The sequence below is a fragment of the Crocodylus porosus genome, unplaced genomic scaffold, assembly GCF_001723895.1.
Source record: "Crocodylus porosus isolate Cpor-Errol unplaced genomic scaffold, CroPor_comp1, whole genome shotgun sequence".
In the NCBI taxonomy this organism is placed as follows: Eukaryota; Metazoa; Chordata; order Crocodylia; family Crocodylidae; genus Crocodylus; species Crocodylus porosus.
The window spans coordinates 67,020,290-67,044,193 of NW_017728948.1; the positions used below are offsets into that span (position 1 = coordinate 67,020,290).

Genomic DNA, 23,904 nt, shown 5'->3' on the forward strand with positions numbered 1-23,904 from the left:
CCTGGCCTAGCGTGGTGGCAAGGGATACATATGCATTGCCTTGGCCACCTCGAATGCCCCTGGCTTCAGTCTAGGCTATCCCACTGCTCAGCCTGACCCCATTGTGCACAAATCTGTGGTCCCTGACAGTACTATCTCACAACAATGAAAATTAGTTTGCTGCAATCTAATGGTGTTGCACATGTAAACTGTGATGCTTTACACAACAGCAAATTAGTTTACTGCACAGTCAAGTGGATGTATAGATGCATCCACTGTGAATTACTTTTGATACTTTGGTTGGGTATTTGGAAAACACGTATCTATGTATCATTGGTAAATTGCTGGTGGCAGGGCCGGTGTCACCTCTCTAACACTTTAATGCTTTCATTAGATACCATATGGGACTTTGCAACTGTGGAGGAGGAAGTTATCTCCATTCTCTATTTTCTGTTGGAGAGAAATGACTGGTGCTATTGCAGTGCTTTACTGGCTATTCCACCTATGTCACATAGATTAATAAACAGCGTCTTCCACCTGACAGCGTGGGGAGCTGTAGAGAACTTGAGCAGTGTATATGGTGAGATGAAGCCATCATTTATTGCTCTGCAGAAAACATCTTTACTACAGTTATAGTTATCTCAGTTCTTTACCCCATGAAACTAATTATAAAGCATAAAGGATGTTGCCAGAAGTCGCATGATTCTGGTGATATAGCTGTTATTTATGCATTCTCATTCATAAGTAATCATCCTTAGAAGAAAAAAACTGTTTTCAGGTCTCTTGCTTCTGAAGAAGGAATGCAGTAGAAATATAGAAGACATTTCTTAAGCTGCAAAATACCTTTAATCTTCAGAGGAAGTTTTTCTCTGAGAACTGGTATTCTCTAAAACTAGCAAGCCATCCAAAATAATTTACTTCTTATGTAAGTCAGTAGCCTGTGTTTATTGACCATAGTTGTCAGGTTGAAGCTGGTCTGGCAGAGAGGACACATTCCATGTCAAAAGCACGAGGACCTGAGACTTGGAATGATTTTGATCAAAAGTAGGACCTCCTCAGAGAAGACAACTTTATATGTGTACTAGATGTTGTTTTACAGATACTCTTTGCTTTGATAGGGGCAATTTTTTTTTTCAGAGGGTTCTGGGTAGTACTGAAGAGGTAGTTTCCTTTCCTATTCCTATTGCTAGTCAAGCTTCATTCTGTCCTGTATTGATAGATTTTAGGAAGAAATATATTTTACGTTAAATATCTTGTTTAAATTTTGGATTAATTATATGAGACACCGCTCTCTTGCTTGTAGTTGATTCATTACTGGGATTCTATTACCATACAATAAATAACGATAGGGCTTTTCCTTTACAGAAAAAGAAGGAAAAAGTGAAGTTCTAATATTTTATGGCATTAAGAAGCATAGGTATATGTTTTGTAAGTCACTGAAGTGTATGGCTACAAAAATAAAAAAAATTTAATTAGGAAATGACTGTTTATCTCCTGTATTTGAATTAGTGCATTTTCTGTTTTATGTCCAGTAGAAGAACACCCAGAAAAATTAATTGTATCTACATGTATTTAAATCCTTGCAGATTTTTATTTTTAAGGTTTAATAACTTGGTATCAATTCATTTTTACAGTTTATTTTTTATAGTTCATAGTTTATTTTTCTCTATATCTTCATTTTTTAGAATGCTATCAAGGGTGGCAAGAGTCCACAAAACAAAGAAAAACGCTTCAAGGAGATCAACACAGACACTCCAGGACCTGGAAGCTATAACCAAGCTCCTTCTATGGGTTTTGCAATAAGTAACAAGGAAAAAAGAGAACTTAAAGAACGTGGCCAACTGGTACGCTACTAGAAAAAGGATTGCATAATAATAATGCCTTTTCTTAAACTTTACATTGTTCACTGAAATAAGCAGACGTTTTCAGACGTTTTCAAAAGCTGGTCTTAGTTAGCCCGAGATTCATGTGCAGAAAAAGAAGTTGTACAACAACATTTGTGCTCATAGTCCTCATACACCTGGTGATGGGAAGGTGAATGACTGTGGGAAAAATTATAAAAATGAATCAAAAAAACCAAACCAGAACTACTGTATCTTATTTCAAATAAGGTTACTTTTTAATATAAAAAATACACTTTATGCACTGATATTTTAAATAAATTGGAAATATAACAGAAGAAAAAGCAATTTTGTGCTTGTAGTTGTGATGATGGCTAATGGTTAAAACATGTCACTGTTATTCCTGAGATTCAGAGTCTATTCATGGCTACATGCAGGCATTATGTTTCTACCATGAAAACCACCACTCTTCTGGTAGAAGGTAGGACCATATAAGTGTTCATTTCGTTTCTTCTAGAATCTAGAGCAAACATGCCTCCTCTGGGAGGAAGATCTTCCAGGCTGACACCCAGAAGGTCTTCCCTAAAATAGAGGTTTTTTTTGCAAGAATGAATGCTTGTATGCTTCTGCTGGACTCCTTTGTGATCAGAGGAATTGTACAGCAACTATTTGGAATTGTGCCCTTCCCAGACTGGGGAACTCCAGTCTGAGGAAGATTGGGGGGACATTTACCTGCAATGTGTCAGGTCACAGGGAACCCAAGAGCTCTCCCAGAATGGCATTTAAATGTGCCTCGCTTTGCAGCCCCTGTGGAACTGTAGGGCAAAGCCAGAGAGGAGGCCAGGCACAGGGGTTGTAAGGTTTCCAGCCCTTCAGCATCCCCCTGCATCTTGCAACCTGCTTGCCTGGCAGCCCATTTTTAATACTGAGACTGGGACATAGGTGGGAAGCATTGCCCCACTGCCCCACTTCCCTCCTCTTTTAGTTCAGTGCATGGAAGGAGATTGGAGTGGCAGGGAAAGACATATTTCCCAGACTGGGGAGTCTTTTCAGGGAATGGGAGGAGTGGAATAGCCACTGTTCCCCTTGCCTCCCCCCCAGCTGGGATCATCCCGGTCTGACCAGGGGAGAGGGGGTACCTGCAGGCTGAATGCTTGTATCGCTTACTTTCCTGGAAAGATTTCTAGTGGTGGATATTTCTCAGAAATTTCCACTAGTAGAAATGAATGCCTCTTCGTACCTCATAACTCTGCCACTGCTGTGTAATTGTGGCAATTTTTGTATGGTTTGTTCCCAGCTTGTAAGAGGAGTCTCTGCTCTGTAGGTATTGACACTTACCTAATGGAAGGAATAATTACTTTGAGATACTTGGAAGAAAAGAATATAAAAATTGAAAAGTCTAATTATATTATCTACTGTATCTGTGACTAATTGTTAAAAGTGTGATGTTTAAAAATACCTTTTGTATAGAGACTTCATTCTTTGCCTACCTTTCCAAAATGAAGTAAAGATAGGAACTGTAAACAGAAACTACTTTGGCTGAATCAACTGGAGAGTAAAGATGGTGGAATTGTAAAAAATGAAAAAAAAAAAGAGAAATTAGGTTAAACTACTAAGGATTTCAGGGAAAAAATCAGAAAAGCCAAGGCATAAAACAAAAGAAAGTAGCAAGGAATATAAAGGGTAACAAGAAAATATTCTGTAAATTCATTAGTACTAAGAGAAAGATCAAGGAAATAGTTAATATGTTGGTCAATAGGAAGGGGCAGCTAATATTAAATAATGCTAAGAGGGCCAACTTATTAAATTGCATTTTATCTTCAGTTTTGCACAGAGAAATGAATCTCAGTTTATAAATACGCTGCCAATTTGTGTAAGTGTGAAGTATTGTACTGTTATGCTTCTGTGCATTTACCATTATAAGATTATGATCCACATGGGATTATTTAATGGTTCCTCAATATTCTGAGCTTGGTTACAAATGTGTACCTCATGACAAAAGTGAAAAATAATCAAGATAACCTTTTTATTAAAGTGTTGGGATATGTCTTTTATTTTTGGTATGCCCAGCTTCTATTTAAGTTACATATTTTTTGTTTTGATAGAGAACTGCAGGCAGTATAAAAATCTACCGAAAACTGGATAGTCCCTCTATTCCTTCTCCAGGTCAAGCCTTTGGGTATGAGGAAACAGAGGATGGCACTCTTATAAAACAATACCCACCTGAAAGAGACTTAACACTGGGCCCAGCTTATTATCACCCAGTATTTGTAAGTAATTTTAAAACAACTTTACATGTCTGACCATGGGTTTACGGAGTAATTAAGCATTCTTCTTTAACACTTTCTCCTTGAGAAATATTGAATAACACCAATTCATTTCTGTGTGGATACAGAAGCAAAAAATCATGTGTCATTTGTATTGGTACGGTTACACTGAAGTCAGTGAATTAGCTCAGAGTGGAAAGCAGTACAGATGTAAAAGATAACTATTACTGCCTTTTCTGCGCAGTCAGAAATAGAACTACTTTGGATGCCACTGTGTTCTACAAGCAGAGTATAGCAGCTTACTTATGTAGGAATAAGTTTGGAAGCTGGATGAATGCTCCTCTGGTAACCACACAAGTTTCTGTATAATATATTTTTCATTTAAAATAAATTCAGTTTCTTGCTCTTTTGGTGGCCATTATAACTCTGAATACTAAACAAAGCAATATGAGTCTGCAGGTGGGTTGAAGGAACAGCTCTAAGGGATGTGAGTTGTCTCATTCTTCCAAATGGAATGTTTACTCAGAAGCCTAAGACATCAAATTGTGACTATTTTAGTGCTGTTTAGTGCTGGGGATAGTAGGTGATGGCACCAATTTAAAATATTTCTGTTTTAAGTAATGAATTTTTGTGAGCTGATTGTGTTACCTGATTTTCTTTCCTTTTATAAAATTTCAGAGGTATATTTGCCTATTCTTTTCTTGTTCCTCATTTTGATTTGGAGCATAATAATTACATTTCCCTGACTTTCAGAAGAGAGAATTGAAATTCAGGTTATTGATGTAGGTTTTGTTAGATTTTTCTAAAATTTCAAAGGTGATTCAGTTTAATAGCCTCAGATTTCTTAATTTTTCTTATCTTTCTTGTCATTTTAGCAAGAATCCCTATAGCAGAGGATTCTTGTTTAACATTTTTGTCTTCATTTAAAGCACTATGATTTTTCACTCCCTATTTTGCAGTTTCTCTGTAAGGGGTTGATTTTGCAATGTGTTAAGAACTTTGGCCCTAGTCCAGCAAAGCACTTAAGTGCATGGGAAATTTTACGTATCTGAATAATACTGTTGACTTTAATGAAATGACTTACAGTGCTTAACGTTTTGTATGTGCTTAACTGTGTTACTGGGCCGGGGGTCAAAGTGCTCAGCTGCTTTCAGGATTACCTCCTAAATTTGGAGACAGCAGTGCATGCACTTGTCATTTGAGGCTGCTTTTTCTCAAGTGATTTAATAATGTGTAACATTTTATGGAGAGACATATAAGGATAGTCTTATCTGTAACCCAGTCCTGCTTGATTTAAATTCCTTATGCCCTAGGGTTCTGGAAATATGAATAGAGGAACACCCTTGCTGTTGTACTTCCTGAACCACAGGAGCTTTGATAGCTGTCTTATATTTTTGGAGTTTAACTACATTGTGTCATGCTTTGTAAAAAGAATAAAACATCATTATAAAAATAAAACAGTAAGGTCTTTTGATAAACTTTGGAAACTTTAAATTGGAGCTGGCCAACTGGTAGTCCTTGGGTTGCATGTGGCTTGTCAGGGGTAAAACTGCAGCCCTCAGGTTCCCACCTCACTGCCGTTCCACCCATTGCTCTGGCTGCAGCAGCAGCTAGGGGCTCTAGGCTCCCCCTCCCTCCAGCTTCTCTTTTCCCACCTATTCTCTTGTCCTGGGGGTGGGATGGAGTAACATGGCATAGCATTTATGTTGGGGGAGCCTGAAGCCCCAGGGGATTCCTGAATGGCACAGTGTAGTGGAATTCACTGCTGGGGAGTTAGGGTGAGCCCAGGTGCGCAGTGCAGTGGGGGATGAGAGTGGGTATAGGGAGTAACAGTGGGGTGGCTCATAGTGCAGTGGGGCAGTGCAGAATCTAGTGGTGGTATGCCTGAGCAAAAGATGTAGCGGGACTGGGCACCCAGATGCCTGGTATATTTGGGGGGCACCTTGGCACCTGGTGCAGTAGGGAGGTATTCTGCATGTGATGCAGTAGGGGACATGTGGTGCAGCAGCAGGGGCACTTGGGTGCAGTGTGGGAAGTCATGGATGCAGCAGTGGGGGACATGGAGTGCAATGGGATGGGGTGTTCTTGCCTGCCCCCCTGCCCTTCACCTAAGCAGGGATCGTGGTTTGTCAGGGGATGCACCAGTCCTCTCAGGGGGTGCATGTGCACCCCTGTGCAGCCCTTGCATGTTGCCACTGCCCCCAAAACTATTTTCTGTCTGAAGTATCTTTAAAACAAAAAATTCCCTATAAAGTCTGAATACCAGTTTAAGACACTTCTTCCTTGTAACCTTAATTTTTGTCACCTGTGTCCTCACTGGAAGAAAAAATAGGTCTTTTTGCTATGGCATAATTAACAAGTGCTAGCTGTTGGCCTGAATTTAACTTGGGCAACCATGTGGAAACCTAATGACCAACCATGGCACATATGTTTGATAGCAGGAAGCTTTTATTGATACACAATAATAGTAAATGATAAGTGAAGCGAGCAAGCAGTTAAGCAAATCTCGCCATCCACTGGCTTTAGTGCTCTAGCAGGATTAATGGGCATTTGACCAGGAATGTTGCTGTCTTCTGTAGGTTCAGAAATTTGTCAGAGGATGAGCCCTCCCAGCCTATACCCACTGTTAAACTTAATCTTAATATTCTAATAAATGATCCCAGATTGGTTTTAAATTTCTTTGTTTCACCAAAACTTCCAGAAACAGATTAAACTAGACTTCTTATGGGCCAAGGAAGTGCCAATTAGTTAAAGCTTATATTTTTGAGAAAGTAACAGGGCAATAGGGACTGCTTCTTATCTCTTTTCTTCCCATGGTAAAATGCTATTCTAGCCCTGGATAACAAGACTGCTTTGTTCTTACTGGTTGTGTCCGATTAGACAGATGGACAGTTTTCTTTGTTCTACTGACCAAGTCAGCCACAGCATCTGCAAGTGCCCATGTTATGGTACATTACTAAAGGACAGACTTCAGGCCTGCTACTGCCAGTTAGCCCATAGGCCCTTTGAAAATGGCCAAGTCTTGCAGCATCATACCCAGGGCTCATGTCACACAGGCCTATGTACAGCCTACAATCCCTTCCTTAATAGTCGACTTCTAAAAAATCAGACCGTTTCCATCTTATGGCACAGGTCTGGCATGGAGTGCTGCAAGCTCAACTTCTCTATACCTAATGAGTTGCAGCCATTAGCAGAGACTGATCTTTTTAGTGGCTGTCTTGTCACTTCAACCCAGGCTTGTCTCCGTCAACATTTTCCACACAGGAGGGCTTTCAGCTTTCATTACAGCTTGCCTGGTCATTAGAGCCTTACGGGTGACTATATGAGTGACACATATGACATAGCATTGTGAGCATAATTCCAACTAATAACAGTAAATTAAAAACTACTAACCTTAAACTGTAATAGGTATGACTTTACCTTATTACATAATGGTACCATGCACTGCTGTTATACGGCCCATGTCAAAAGAGAGGTTGAGCCGCCAGTCTGAAAAAGACTCATTCTGTAACTCTGATTTGATTTCTCCATCTCCAGACTGTCAAGCACAATTATTATTATCCAAATTATGGCCATTATTAAATCTAAAATAACCACAATGGGATGTGTCATCAGATTTAGCAGACCCATTGTACATGGAGACTATCCAAGCAATACTATCCACCAGTGATGCTCCCCTTACTACCTTCTATACCTTTCTCAGGTATAGAATCAATGTTTTTGCCGTTGTGTTATACTAAAAGTATTATCTTGCAGGCATATTCAGCATTTTTGGTTAACAATTTCTGCAAATCTAATGTTTTAGCAGCTGCTGTAGCAAATGCAGATCCATTCCTATAGGGTTAGGGGCAGTATTAGCATGTAAGGTAATATTATACAACAACAAATGGACAGTAGGTGCTGGAGTAGGAAAATTAAAATCACAGACATACATTTGCATTACAGTACATGCGCAAAAGCTGGTATTAGTAAGAGATACCGAATAAATAGATTTTTCATTAATGACTACTGTATGTATAGAAACACATCCTTGGCCTGTGTAAATGGGGGACAACAGCTACAGATTTCATCTTCACAGTGTACTTGCAAGTCATCGTTACATTATACAAAGACACGCATTGCTTGTGTTGGTACTATCTTTTTACATCATACCCTTGTTGATGCCAGCCTTGGCCTTGAAGCGGTGATTTCTGCTACCAGTTGTGTTTGGATTATGACAAACAGTTTTACTGCTCCTACCCTCATCAGGAGGGTTTGCATCTTGTCCTGACTCTGTTATTTCTGTTAGACAAAGAGAGGGAAGAGGTCATTGCCCCAGTTATTGACCTTTTAATGTCTTTAATTGCAAAGATTTAAACCATGTATGTATAGGTTGGTTTTGCCGCATTTCTTCCTCTCTAGCTCTTTTCTTTTAATGAGCATTAATTTTTACTAATTTTACACGTTCTTGTTTTTCTTGGGCTAACTGCCAAACTTGCATTAATTTGCTAGTATGTATGACTGTTTTTTACCACTGGTATTTGTACTTTGTGTTTTTCTCACAGGCAGACAGTCTATAAGGACTCTGATATCCCAGTCTGAATCTGAGTAAATGGTCACATTGTCTTTTACAGGTTTTTTTGCAATGATACAACTGCTGCCTATGCTGGACGTGGAACACATTTATCACTTTAAATTTTCTCATTTTTTGTTTACAGTGATTGCTGCATAAACTGTAAAGGGCTTTCCCTTTTTATAACAACTGATTTATTAACAAGCCATATGCACCCATATTATTCTTTTAGTTTTTCAAATGGCTTCCTTCTTTCAAACAATTTTTAATTTTAATAACCTATACAATGGGGCAGCCTTTTCTTCATATTCCTTGATAACATTTTTTGAGAACCCCGTCAGTCTTAGAAAGGACTTTATGGTTGTAACGTCTGCTGGAGCAGGCAACGTACAGATAAGATTTATTCTTTACTGGTTGGGACTTTTTTTTTCCTTTTGCTTAAGAAAGCTTTTAAGAAAGAGCCCCTTCTGTTTACGTTGCACTTTGAGTTTATACAAGTACTTTTTGATTTAACAAGCTTTTCTTTGCTTTTCCTGGATATTCATACTTTTTTGGGGGCGGGGAAAGGGGGACAAGGGGTAGGATCAGGTCCCATAATATTAATACAAGCATTAATCAAACCACAATCTTCTTTATTTTTTGGAAAGACATCCCTCACCTTTATTACCAATGCGACAACGGAATTCCCTTTTGACAAGCGTTTACAAAGAAAACTGTGAGTGGCTCCAGTTACAGCAGCCTCTGCCTTGTTAACACATTATTGCTCCCACTATTACTTCACCATACCCCCATGTCCTGGCATTTGGTCCTGAGGCCAGCCGCACTCTGGCTGTAAAACCTTGACACAACAGACTTAAAAACTCTGTTTTGTCTCATGCTTCCTTTTCATTAATATCTCTCCATTCTTTACCTGGACTTCCATCCAGCTCTTCTACCAAGTACAACAACTTTTTCCTCTCTACATATACCTCTGGTCTTGCTCCTGGCTGTTGCCTTTCTTGATGATACAACACAATTGGAGGCTTCCCTGGGAAAAATAAATCTAACACTGCTTATTGCACTGTACAACTATTAGCAAGACTTCCCTTAATTTCTGGGGGAAAGGCTACATAATCCTTCCGGTCTATATACTCCTGAAACAAATCCACTAAATCACCTACTGAAAACCTGCTTCCTTTCCTATCAGGGTCTGTGATTGCCAACCATGCAACTGCAGTGTCACGTTTCAGGGCCCCAGTACTTTCCCTATCGCTGTAAGATGCTCTGGGATGAATGGTGCTGACACTTCTGTAATTGTGGTTTTTCTTTCCCTATCCTTTTTCTCAATTGTTTCCTGGGTTGTAATAGGAGCCATAGGCACTTGACACTGCAAGAACTGCAGCTCCTGCCTTAGGGGGGCATAAGGTGAGGGGTGGTTTCTCATTAGTCATAATACAAAGGGTATGGGTCCAGCGGTTCCTCCTCATCTATGCCCAGTCTCAGTTACCACAATCACTACTGTTACCTTTTCTGGGGCCACCTTGAATTGCTGCCAATTCCCTTTGAGGCTGTTAACTTCAACTTTAAAGCTTGTACCTGTTTCTTGCGTGCCAAATCATCTGCCAGCTTTCCAGCTTTTGATTCCTGAATGACTGCCTGTGCTTCTTGCATTTTTTGTTTCCAGACCTCTGATGCCTTCTGCTTTTTAAGGAGATAGGGGGTTTTCTGCAGCTGTTACGTGTGCATCCTTGAGGGATGCACCTTGGAACACTGTCAATTGAGCTTTTAAAAGTTCAGTTTCTTTTCTTGTTGGATCTTTTCCTGATTATGTTTCTCTTTTTACTTCTGTGTTCTAGCTAATCCTTTTGTTAACCCTTTCACCACCATAAGCAGCTCTTGGAAGGCAGCTTATTTCTGAGCCTTTTTATTTGCTTAGCCTTTACTGCTGTTACCAGCACAGTCCACTGCTGTTATAACTTTTCATATATATCCTTTCCAACAAATGCCTTGGGGTCCCAAGGACCCTTTCCTTACTCATTCAGCAAGTCCTCCAATTTAGACATGACTACAACTACAACTATATCCCCTAATTAGAAATAAGTCTGCCGTGTAACCCAACTGGAGTCTCTGCCAGCTTCTCAGATCAGGTTGCGACTGTAAGCTGAGACTTACTGTGTAACAATCATTCCTCCCATTAATGGTACAAACTAGACCAACACCCCATGTTAGGCATTAAAATCTATTGGCCTGAATTTCATGTGGGTAGGTGCAACTACCTAATGACCACCGGCGGCACATACATGCGATAGCAGAAGGCTTTTATTGATACACAGTGACAGTAAATGATAAGTGAAGTGGGTAAGCAGTTAAATAAATCTCACCATTTACTGGCTTTAGGGGTCTTGAAGAATCGACGTGTTTGGCCAGGAACATTGCTGTCTTCCACAGGTTCACAAACTTTTCAGAGGAGGAGCTCTCCTAGGCTATACCCATTATTTATACACTGCTGTTAAACATTATCTTAACATTCTAATAAATCATCCCTGATTGGTTTTATTTAAATTTCTTTGTTTCACTGAAACTTCCAGAACAAGATTGAACTAGACTTCCTAAGGGCCAAGGAAGTGCCAACTACTTAAAACTTATATTTTTGAGACAGTAATAGGGCAATAGGGACTGCTTCTTATCTCTTTTCTTCCCATGCTATTCTAGCCCTGGCTAAGAAGGTTGCCTTGTTCTTACTGGTTGTGTCCAGTTAGACAGATAGACAGTTTTTTTTGTTCTGATGACCAAGCCAGCCAGAGCATCTGCAAATGCCAACATTACGGTACATCACTGTATCGGGCAGTCACTGTGTAAGGACGTGTACCTCAAGGTCCTCCTGACATTCACTGGCCCCTCGGGATGGCTGCGCCCCTACGATTCAGCTGGGTGAGATCTGGCTCCCTTTCTTTTCCCACCTGCCACAACTTTGATGATATAGGAGTTTCATAAAAGGGAGGTGGTGACTGTCCATCTCTTACCCAGATTGATTGCTGGGGCTGCCCAGCGCCCAAAATCTGAACCCAGAATCGAAGGAAGGACCAGCTTAGAGCCAACTTTCCAATTCTGCTTTTTTTATTTGTATTTTTTTAATTTTTTTGAGATCCTTTGACCTTTGCCCTTTTCCTCTCCTGGGGTGTTTTCAAGGTCTGGTGCTCTGTGCCTGGGGCCATTACCCCAGGATCATCAGCGATCTACCTTCTCACCCTGGTCTCTTCCCTGGGACTTTAAAGCCGAATCTCCGAGGGCTTAATTGCTGGCAAGTGCTGCTTAAGTGTCTGGAGATTCCCTCCAGAGGGATCAGCTGGGGACAGGGCGTGGTCCTCACTGTTTGGGGTTTCTACCCGCCCCGTCTCAGTCGTGGAGCCTCTTTGGGGACCTGCTTCCCTTCCTTCCTAAGCGGATGCCTGGCCCTGGGCGGAGCTCTCCAACTGGATAAGAGATGTCCATGAGAGAGAGGAAAAAAAACAGTGCAGAGAGAAGAAAAATGCTGTAGTGAGTAGTTTGGGCAGATCCTTCATGTCCACCGTTCCCAGGGTCTCTCCCGGATCCCCCTCTGGCACCTGTCCTCTTCCACCCTCCTCTTCAATCCTGCGGTGAGGGTGTTACTGCCTCTTCTGAATCGGCCAGAGGGCTTACCCACTCTTCTGGCTCCTCGGTTCCTTGCCTCTGCTCCTTCGGCATTCCCTCCTGCTCGGGTCCACCCCCGACCTCCAGATATAGCCCGTGCTGCGGATTGGCTCTGATTTGCTTCACCTGGCACGGAGGTAAAGCCGGGCTGGTGCAGATCGGGAGTTCTCGCTGTAGCACGGACGTCACAGCGTGGGGTGGTCCATGTCCCTAGCTGGGGATATGCCCTCGGTGAATGCTCTCTGGGCTCTCACATACCTCCCCCCTTAACTGCTGTTAGGTGTACTTACACCCAGGGCTTTTGGTATAATGGGATCCATGTCTGCTGACCCAGGATCTATTCTGTCTTCCTTCTCATGGCATCTTGAAAGACAATCAGCCACTGTGTTAGTTTTTCCTGGCCGGTATGTAATCTTAAAATTAAAAGGTTGCCAGGCCAGAGCCCACTGGGTAATGTGTGCATTGTCCATTTGTTTGACTTTCAGCCACCTCAGGGGTGTGTGATCGGTGATGAGGGTGAACTCCTCCCCCAGTAGGTAGTACTGAAGGTACTGGATGCTGCATTTTATGGCGAGGCACTCACATTCGATGGTAGCATACCTTCTTTCTTGAGGATTTAATTTTTGGCTGGCGTAGGCTATGGGTCGGGAGGCTCCTTCGATCTCCCGAGACAACAAGGCACCTAATGCCCGCTCTGAAGCATCTATCTGTAAGGTGAAAGGCAACTCGAAGTTTGGAGTGTCTAACACTGCCTCATGGCAGAGGGCCTTCTTAGTATGTTTAAAGGCAACTGCAATGCCTCAGTGGATGATCCTGGCCGGTGGCAGCAGACCCACCATTGGGTCTCCTCATCCAAATCATATAGAAACTGCTCCAGCAGGATCTTATCACAGATCTCCCTTTTTGAACTCTCTAGGGGTCTCAGCCACTTAGAAGCCAAGTTGGCTAGCTGCTGCAACAGTGCTTGCGGTTCCTTTGTTTCCCATTGCTTCCAGGCCCTAAACGCTTGATGGTATGTTTCAGGGTTAATATCCAGCCTATGTAGGATTTCCTTTTTGACCCTATCAGAGTGTCTGGCTTCTTCCCTGGGCATGGACCCATAGGCTGCCCGTGCCTTTCCAATCAACAAGTCTCTGAGGTTTCCAGCCCATCGGGACCTTTTTAGCTCCATGGCTAGGGCCGTTCAAAGCTCTCAAGGAACACTTTGGAGTATTCATGGATGGTCATCTTGGGGATCTTTAGCTCTACTGTGTTTCACTGGTGCGATGCCTGCTGCTGAATCCAATTCTCTTCCAGGGCCAGCTGTCAAGTGGATTCTTGCTGTTGCTGTTGTAGGACCTGCCCCATTAGGTGCAGTGTTTACTGAATCAGGTCCATGCCCGCCACAGCTGCCACCATCGGGACTTTCATCCTCTCAATTTCTTCTAGGCCATCATCAGTGTTCCCAGCCAATGCACCAAGTTGTTGGGCAGTCACCATATAAAGAAGTGTGCCCCGATGTCCTGCTGACATTCACTGGCCCCTCGGGATGGCTGCACTCCTATGATTGAGCTGGGTGAGATCTGGCACCCTTTCTTTTCCCACCTGCCACGACTTTGATGATATAGGAGTTTCATAAAAGGGAGGTGGTGACTCCCTGTCTCTTTCCCAGATTAATCGCTGGGGCCACCCAGTGCCTGAAATCTGAACCCGGAGGTGAAGGAAGGACCAGCCTGGAGCCAACTTTCCAATTCTGCTTTTTTAATTTTTTAATTTTTTTAAATGTTTTTGAGATCCTTTGACCTTTACCTTTTTCCTCTCCTGGGGCATCTTCAAGGTCTGGTGCTCTGTGCCTGGGGCCATTACCTCAGGATCTTCAGCGGTCCACCTTCTCACCCCGGTCTCTTCCCTTTAAAACCAAACTGCCGAGGGCTTAATTGCCAACAAGTGCCGCTTAAGTGGCTGGGGATTCCCTCCAGAGCAATCAGCTGGGGATGGGGTGCGGTCCTCTCTGTTCAGGGTTTCTGCCCACCCCTGTTTCAGCTGTGGAGCCTCTTTGGGGACCCACTTCCCTTCTCTTCCTGGGTGGATGCCTGGCCTTGGGCTGATCTCTCCAACCGGATGAGAGACATCCACGAGAGAGAGGAAAAAAAACAGTGCAGAGATAAGAAAAATGCTGCAGCAAGTGGTTTGGGTGGATCTTTCGCCTCTGCTGTTCCCAGAGTCTCTCCTAGATCCCCCTCCGGTGCCTGCTGTGTTCCACCCTCTTCTTCATTCCTGCGGTGAGCATGCCACCACCTCTTCTGAATCGGCCCAAGGGCTTACCCATGCTTCTGGCTCCTTGATTCCTCACCTCTGCTCCTTTGGCATCCCCTCCTGCTTGGGTCCACCCCCGACCTCCAGATATAGCCTGCGCTGCAGATTGGCTCTGATTTGCTTCACCTGGCATGGAGGTAAAGCCGGGCTAGGGCAGATCAGGAGTTCTCACTGTAGCACAAACGTCACAACGTGGGGTGGTCCATGTCCCTAGCTGGGGATACGCCCTCGGTGAGTGCTTTCTGGGCTTTCACACACTCAAGGACACACTCCAGCCCTGCTATTGCCACTTAGCCATAAGCCCTTTGAAAATGGTCAGTCTTGCAGCAACATACCCTGGGCTCATGTCACAGAGGCCTATGTACAGCCTACACTAGCTATCCTGTTTTGGAATCCTAGTTGAGATGAGACATTCTAGGTCTTACTGCAAAGTGATAGGTGAGGTCAGCCAGGATAAACTGATTTAATTCACCAAGTGGAAAGTCTTGATTTGAATAATCAATCAAAATCAACTTTTCCATTTGCATTTGTTATTTTCTTAATAAAAGTTCATTCTCATTGTTTGGTATAAGCATTAAAACATGGAGACTTAAAACTAAACAGATCCTTTAAGCTAGAATTTAGCACATTTTTTTTGCTCCTCGAAAGGTACACTATAGGTATGTCTACACAAGACAGTTTACCCCACATTAGTCTAATCTAATGCACTGTAAAGTGTCACTGTCTACATGTGCACATCAATTACTGCTCATTAAATTAGTCTAATGCATTGTCTGCTAGTACCAATAAATATGGGTATTAGAAAAATGATGGATTACTTAATGCAATGAAGCACACATGTAGACCTGGACTGGGAGTAATTTGCTTTTGGTCAGCCCAGGCAGCAGGGGGCCACAAGTGCTGCCTGGCTAAGCCCTGATCTTTGTGGGCTGGGGCAAGCTGTTCTGGCTCCAGGGCAGCTCCCTCCCAGCCATGCAGAGATTTGGGCTGGCGCTGATCTCTTTAGGCTGTTGGAGAGCTGTCCTGGGGCATCTCCCTCCACAGAGGCAAGACAGTTACCCCCACTTCTGGAGCCCAGGTCTGACCTCCATGCCACCCGCCAGCTGGGGCTGGCACCTGGGGGAACCTGGAGCTGCCTTTGTCTGCTACAAGGGAGAAGAGGAGGGCAGGAGCAGCCTGGGACTGAAGTGCTTCCATTACAAGCAAATTTGCTTCTGATAGGCGCATGTTCAGATAGGCCTGCACCTGAATTTTCTGCACAGAAAATTCAGGTGCATTAATTGCACATGTAGATGTGCCCTATAAATACATGTGTTATTTAAGCAATTACGTAGCTTAATATATTCATATTCTTATATTTTTAGTGTGTTAGAAATTGTGAATGATAAATTTTCTGTTTACTAGGTAATTAACTTTATCCTCATGATTTCTGTCAAGCAGCAGCATTAGATGGCAATTGTAATTTAATTAAGAATGCAAAACACTATATAAAATCTATTTCCATTAACCAAGACAATCTTATTTAACAGGGTCTTAATGAGTCAGAGGCTGGATCACAATGCCTTCATTGGCTTTGTCAGTCTTCAGCAGCAAACCTCTAGCATGGACCTATGGTCCCTCAATGGGGCAGGCCCATTGGGCGCGTCTGCACATGAATTTACATGCACCTAAACTTAATGCACCTTACCGTAAAGCACATTAAGGCAATTTAGGTGCACGTTGACACTTTAAGGCGCTTAACACGGCTTTGGAACCTGCAGTGGTTAGCACCCTGGACAGCTCCTCTCATGGCCTGGCTCTAACCTGCTCCCCCTGTTCCTCCCTTCCCAGCAGATGAGAGCGGTGCTGCCAGGAACTAAAAGCGAAAGGTGGTTTTGCAGCCACTAGCAGCTCTCCCACCCCAATGCAGAGGCTTGGGGTTGCTGGGTGGGCAGTACAGCCCCTGCAATGATGGGATGCCTTGCTGCCTGGCTGGAATTCATATGCCCTTAGAAGGTAGTGCTGGGGCTCCTGCCTGAGACAGCAGGCAGGTTGGGACTGCGTCTGACCCCAGTGCCCACCACAGCTTTCCCTCTCCAGCCACCTATGTCCTGGGGAAGAGCCTGATTTCCCTTCCAGCAGGACACTCTTGGGCTCTGTGCTTGGCTCAGCCTGGGCAGGCGTGGCACACCACGGGTGGGGACTCAGTGCCCAGGCTGAGCCAAGCAGAGCCCCCAGGAGTGTCCTGCTGGTGCAGAGGCCAGGCACTTGCCCAGGGACAGAGGTGGCTGGAGTGGAAAAAGGTGTGCTGGGAGCTGAGGTCAAATGCAGCCCCAGCCTTCCTGCTGTCTCGGGCAGGAGCCCCAGTTCTGGCTTCTAAGGGTGCCTGAATCTTGGGTTGACAGTGATGAGTTCTGCCGCTGCAGGGGCTGTATTGCCCAGCCAACAACCCCGTGCCTCTGTCTTGGGGTAGGAGAGACGCTAGTGACTGCAAAAGCCCCCACCATTTTTACTTCCTGGTGGCACTGGGTGGCAGGCTGTGGCCCCACAGGCTCAGCTGCAGTTGGCACAGCTAACATAGCATTAAGGCACTGTACTGCATCTACATGTGGGTTACGGCTCCTTCAATAATTGGGTCTAAATTTAATACTTGCTTTATGCATGTGACAGGGGGCAACTCTTGGGGCTGGGACTCATGCCAGCCTGGCCACCTGTATCTGTGGGGCAGCCCCCTACTTTCTCCTGTCACGACTTTGTTGTTCCCATAAACTGGTGGTATAATGTGGAAAGCTGGCCATTCCCAGCCCTGATACCAGGGGGCACTATCTGTGGCTCCAAACCTCCCCTGCACTGCAGCAAATACCTCTCAGATGGCATCCAGATTGATATTACTCCCCAGTCTGGGACCAGAGCAAACCTAGTCCAAAGTCAGGCTCCACACACACTTGTTCATACTGCCTCCCCTCTCACAGGAGGCCTCTTCCGCTCTGCCTCCCTCTCACTGGGGCCTCTGGCATACCGCCCATTACTGGGCCACTATCCACTGCCCTTACTCCTCCTGGAGCTTCCCCTCTTCGACCACCAGGCTTCATTACTCACATATGGGCCTCGCAACGCAGTCCTTTGGTTTCCATAAGTTCCCCTACCCTATGTAGTCCAGTCTTGTGTCAAACCCTGGGCTAATTTATAATTTTTGCTGGTGTCTTGGTTTATGTTTATAACTGAAGGACTGGAATGTGGCTATGGGAGAGGTTTGGAGGCCATGCAGTAGGGTGCCAAGGGCATGCTCAGTGTTGAAGCATAGGCATGGCTATGGGCACAGATGGAGGCCATGATTAATTCTTCTAAGGTGAGTTAGTGCCTGAGAACATAGGGCAAATAGGGCCCAATCAGCTAGACTGTGTATAGATCTGGGGGGCATATATTTAGGGATTTTGGGGACTTCCAATGTAAAATACACTTTTCATCAAGACATGGCAGTAAGGACAGTGAGGAAGTTACCCTGAAGAGCTGAGGGAGACATGTACTTTGGCCACTAGGAGTGTTACAATCACACCTGGGGGGGAAGTTCTTGATAGCTAGAAAATTATATTTACAGGTTTCCTTTTGGAAATCGGCTTGTAAGTAAAATAGATATTGCATTAGAACAATGGTCCAGAGAAATGACAAAGGTTACTTGATTTCTAAAGGCCTGTTTGTGACTAAGTTTCCTTAAAGGCCCACTGTGTCTGGCACAGGCAGTCAGCAAGCAGACACACAGGCTGGGAAATTGAAAACATGTACCTCACTGTTCCATAACAGAGATAAGGGACTGTGCAACATTGGCTAAGTCACAGGGCCCATCTGCAGAGCCTTTGGGATTTCATTTTGGTAAATGGACCAAATTAGGAGGACACTGGAAATAACCCAATTAGGATGTGTACATGTGATGAGTTTGAAACAAAGGAATATGATGACAGGAGAGAAGGTGGACAGTATGATGACTACAGGGAGACCAATCAATGATGCCTGGGAATGAAGAGTTTTCAGAGGGGGAGAAAGGATACAAAAGGAGGGATTTCAGGCCACCGAAGGTTTTCTGAGGTAGGAACCGAAGGCCACCATGGACAGAGGGCATACCACCAGCCTGTCTCACCCTCCTCACTGGGGGCAGGGGAGCCTCCAACCTCTGGGCTGCTGACATTTGACATTCAAGAAAGAACCTCAGGGTGAACTTTGTGTACTGGCCAGACGTACCTTGAATCTGTGATGGCCCTAGCATTGATAGCTATAGAATTGTTTACATTATTGTTATCTGCTATCACTGCGTATCAATAAAATTTTCCTATCATCAAATGGAGAGGTCACAGTCAGTCTGAGGGTTTGGGTCCACCTGAAACAAAGTATCTGGGTCATAAATCTAGTGCTAACAATCCTGTCACAATAACTTACGTGAAAAGACTGAAAGAATTAGGCTTGTTTAGTCTGGGGAAGAGAAGGTTAAGGAGAATTTGATAATAGTCTTCAAATATCATGATTATAAATAGCATGATTATAAAGAGGATGGAGATAGACTATTGTCTGTGGCTGCAGGGGACAGGACTAGGAGTAGTGGTCTCAAATTGCAGCAGATACATTAAGTTGGTTATTAGGAAGAATTTTCTCATTTTGAGGGTAAAACATGTAGAGCCCTTCAGAATGCAGCTGCACTTCAAAGCACTTCAAAAAAAATTGGAGGGCTTCAGCTGTAGACCTCTGCTGTTCACCCTGGCTGTCTCATTTCAAAATCACTGTGACTGCATGCAGTGGTGTGCCCTCAAGCCAAGGGACATTACTTGGGGCTGCTGTATCTTAAGCTCCTCCCCCCCAGCCTGGACTAGGAATGTAGAGGGAGCTGTAAGCAACTGCTCTCCTGAACTTTTCTCCACTACTCTTCTGGAACACCCTCTTGCTAGACCTAGGAGAGAAGACTTAGAAGCATTTCTGCCATTTTTGGAACCTTTCTATGATGTGTACATCTGTCTGCTCACCCTTTGAAACATTTCAGGGTGTTTGAAGTGCTTCAGATGTTACTTCTGTCTATAGTTTGATTTTCTTTGCTGAAAGAGCATGTGGAATAGGTATATAGTTGATCCCCTCACATAAATAAGGACACTAGTTTTAGCCCAGACCACCCTTATTGATCTTTGTTCACTCTTCTCTTGCCGTTTCCCTAATGTCTCTCTTGCTTGACTTTGTCTTTTTCCATGGGATAAGTAGTTGAATTCCCAAAGCACAGTTTCACTTTCAAATGAATGGAAGGACTCAGTTCAGAAGAGCAATTAAGTAAGTATTTAACCATATGTATGTTAGTAGACCAATTGGTTGCAGTGGGACTCCTCACATGTTTTAAGTTACACATATATTTAAGTGCTTTAGGGGACTGATACCCATACATAGTGTCAGTGCATATCAGTTGTTGCTTTGTGATACTTGATCAATCCTGTCTGAAGCTTCAAAGAAAAGCCATATGCTATTTTTATAATACAAATATTTTGACAGATGAATTGGTGTCAGTCTGATCAGAATAGCTCTTGAGTTAGTTTGTAAAAAACCGGTGGCTTATTTTCTGTAGATTTTCTGGTGGGTTATGCCATGGCTTGGCATGTTAGCAGCTGCTGTGGAGATACATTACTATGCAAGTGTTATATTTGGATTTGGGGAACTCTGTAAAAGTTGGTCTGTTTGCCCATCAAGTAGTGGTTAGAGGAAGGGAGGACGTTAGAAACAGTAATTCTACAAAGTGAAGGGAATGAAATCTGCAAATCACTGTAAAAGAGCAACAAAATAGGGAGGTCTCAAGTAAGCCGCTCCTTGCATTTATATAGAATTGCTAAAGGCTAGCTCTTATTAAGAAGTTTGGTCTATTAAAACCTCATGTGAATAAAAAAAAGCAAGAAAATAGCTAAATCAGATGTATTCATTTTAAAAATTATATTATGATTAAAACCAATAATTTTATAAAATTTATTTTAAATATTACGTATTTTTATGTGGTGGACTAGTGAGCTAATTAAAAAAGCTTATCATGCCTAGCATGTGTATATGTGTGATTACTTTGCATACATCTTCAGGCAGTTGGATCATAGCTTACATTCAAGAAATTTTGTAAGTACTCAAAACATTTTCGGAAACATTTCAGAATGGAAAAAGATAAGTTGCTTATATTTAACACTGAGCATGGAATCATTCCAAATCTGCTTTTCAAAGATGGGTACTCAGCCTAGGAATACTGCTGGAGTTTGACAGTGACCTATTAGCTAATGTTGGTGACATGCTGGGAACTACCTGTATGCTGCACTATTGGAAGGCAGTCCATTAGTGTCTGAATTAATGCACTTGGAGATTTTTAATTCTTCACGGAATCTATTTCCATATTTAATTACGGGAAAGTCATAGAAAAAAGTTACAAAGCACCGTCTTCATCCATTTCATTGTCAACGGTAGTGGCGATTAGTAATTCTTCTTCAAGTTATATTGCAATATTCACTTAAAATAATGCAGCTCCTTGCTGAGTTTGCTTCAATTAAGCCATATTTTATTTGCTAATGACTTACCAAGTTGACAATGACCTTGAAGTTGGTATTGTCAACACTTGGCATAAAGAGCTTGGTGATTTAGAGTTATTAAGAGTGCATCAATTTATTCTCTCTATGTCAGTATTTTAAAAAGGCTCTTTAATTCCATTACGAATGAGGTATTTTACCTGAGTAATGCACAGGTTAGTGAGTTAAGTAGCAGTCAATTTGTTATGTTTAATGCAGAGTTTTAAGCTGTGTAGATAAGGCAGTGTCTTATTAACGTGTCTTGAGTTTGAGTTGAGAAAAAAAATAGGCTTTTCTTGGATTATCTTTAAATTTGCTTTTATTATTGAACTGCTTGTCTCACTAAAGAACTTTTTGTCATTATTACAGTTCTGTTGGCCTCAAGGTTCCTATATGTTTCTAAACATTTAAATTCTAGGAGAAAAATAGCATGATAGACCAAAAGGATCATTTTAATTAATTGTTAAAACAATAGGCGATAGCAAAAACAAGCCTTTTCATAAATAAAAAAATAGTTCTTTATTAAAGTTCAGTAACTTAAAAGAAGTCCTGTAATAAATTCATACTCATATAGATTTATAACTGTGTTTACTTTGTTATAACTTCTTGCCATAGTAGTAAACCTAAAGGTCTGCATCATTATGAAGTAAGCTAAAATGGCTTAGACAATTAAAATAATATTTAAGACAAATGACTATGGTAGTGAACTTTAGTATTTTTGTCATTAAAACTATTGTTCTTCTCAATACATTGTGTTACTTTTTTGGAAAGTGATGTTGCATGTCTTTTTAATTCAAATGCAACAGGGACACATAATTAACCTGCCAAGTCATGCACATTTGCTGTTGGGGATTTTATCATTAGTTATTTCCTACTTCTTGTCATTTTATATATTATGTTGTGTCTGTCTTTAAAGAAAGAAAGACCTAGACTGCCTCAGTGAGCACAGAAGACGAACAGCTACTAATGCTACTTAAAAAAATGAAATATTCATAATAGCATGGCCTTTTCCGTATTTTTTATTTATCTTAATTATATTTGTGTTTTTGAACGTTTTCTAGATTTTGGTTTCTTTTATTGAAAATGGCACCCACTGTATATAATTAAAACATTTTAATCAGTCACTATCTTGCTAATTCAGATACCTGAAAATCTGCTTTTTCTGCATTGCCTTCAAAAACTGAGTTCTGCCTAACATACCATAAATATTAACTTTAGTAGAGCCATCAAGATGTGCATATACCAAGTGGAGAAACCGTATGGTCTGATCTCTGTAATGTTTATCCTTCCCCTCTACTCTTGTTTTGTGAAAGAGTATTAGAAGGTGTTTGGGTTAGAGACCATATCATTACACCTATTCTGTGAGTTGCCCAGGAGTCTTCTAAATGTTGAATCAGTAATTGTTGGCAGTTCAAGAACAGGTTTCCCTCGATTTATGCAGGTTCTTTATATGCAAATTTGCTTTTATGTTATGAGCATAGATGCCCACCCCCCGCCCAAGCAGGTACGTCTGTGGAGGGAGGGGAAAGGGCCATGGCCCCGCTCACCCCAGCCCTGGCTGCAGCAGCCATGGGAGTGGCCGATGCCAACTGCCTGTGGCCTCTGGGCTGCACTGTGCTCTGCCTGCCCCCCCATGCCTGGACTTACCCCAGCTCCTGGGCTGCACTGCGCTGTGGTGCAGGCAGCTGGTGTCAGCTGCTCCCGGGGCCGCTCTAGCACAGGCTGAGGTGAGTGCAGACAAGCAGAACCCCGGGCGATTTATGCGAATTCAATTTATGCTCTGTTCTCCAGAAATGCATATACAGCATAAATTGAGAGAAACCTGTAAGTAGGGAAGTCATTGGTGAACCCAGAGATGACTGAAGAGTCTGATCTGAGATCCATATGTTCAGTTGCAGTTGTGACAAATAGTTCTGGAAGAAAGGGGTAGATCCTGGTGATGGCATATCATAGCCTTTCCCTTTGTCCCTCTCATCTGTCTGCCTCCATAGTGGGGGGAGTTTGCTTATATTGACTGATGCCTTGTCATTGGAGATGATTTCATGTGGAAGATATGATTTTGGAGATGTCCAAAGGCAATGGTGGCAGATTTTATTTGGTGTTGAATATCATTGCATATGTTTACTTTTTGGGAAAGGTGGCTCCCCAGATAGGGGAAAATGCTTAACATTCTTTAAGGACTGCCCTCCAATTGTAATGTGTGGAGAAGTATCTGGTTGCTTTGGGTTGATTGGTAAAGGATCTTGGTTTTCATGAAGTTGACAGTGGGTCCATACATTTCATATGCTTCACAGAAGAAATTAGAAGTGACCTGGAGTTAGGGTGACTAATATGTCCTGGCTTGTCCAGGATAGTCCCAGATTTCATAGGCTGTCTCAACATCCTGCCTGGTTTGAAAAATGAAGCAAAAGTCTTGGATTGGTGGGGATCAGCCAGGTCAGGGTGGGGCAAGGGGAGAGTGCTGCTATCAGTATGTATGTGTGTGTTGTGTGTGGTATCCTGGTGGAGAGCAGTGCTATGAATGCAGGCTGCCCACACTTGTGTGTGGCATCCTGGGGGAGAGTGCTGCTGTGAGCATTGGCTGCTCACATGTACATGTATGTATGTGTTTGTGCATGTATGTGTGGTGTCCTGGCGGGGCTGGGTGGCTTGGACCCCTGCCCTGAAGGGCGTGGGGTCCCTCACCTGCTCCTACCCACCTGGCAGCTGGTGGGGATCTGTGTTGAGGGGGGTGCAGCTCTGGGCTCTGCCTTGGGACTGTCAACAGCTGGGCTGGG

At 42.9% G+C, this 23,904-nt stretch overlaps 1 protein-coding gene across 2 annotated transcripts in view; it reads left to right on the forward strand.

Moving 5' to 3' along the window:
* The window catches only part of STPG2 (sperm tail PG-rich repeat containing 2), a 572,264-nt gene that overhangs the window by 16,133 nt on the left and 532,227 nt on the right, over window positions 1-23,904 (forward strand). Inside the window, exons 3-4 of one of the 2 annotated variants that reach the window (XM_019553336.1) lie at window positions 1,665-1,823; window positions 3,926-4,090. In XM_019553336.1, the coding sequence (XP_019408881.1) occupies window positions 1,665-1,823; window positions 3,926-4,090 (324 nt within the window). Of the gene's footprint in view, window positions 1-1,662; window positions 1,824-3,925; window positions 4,091-23,904 lie in introns of both variants that reach the window. The other variant, XM_019553334.1, reaches the window with a different exon arrangement.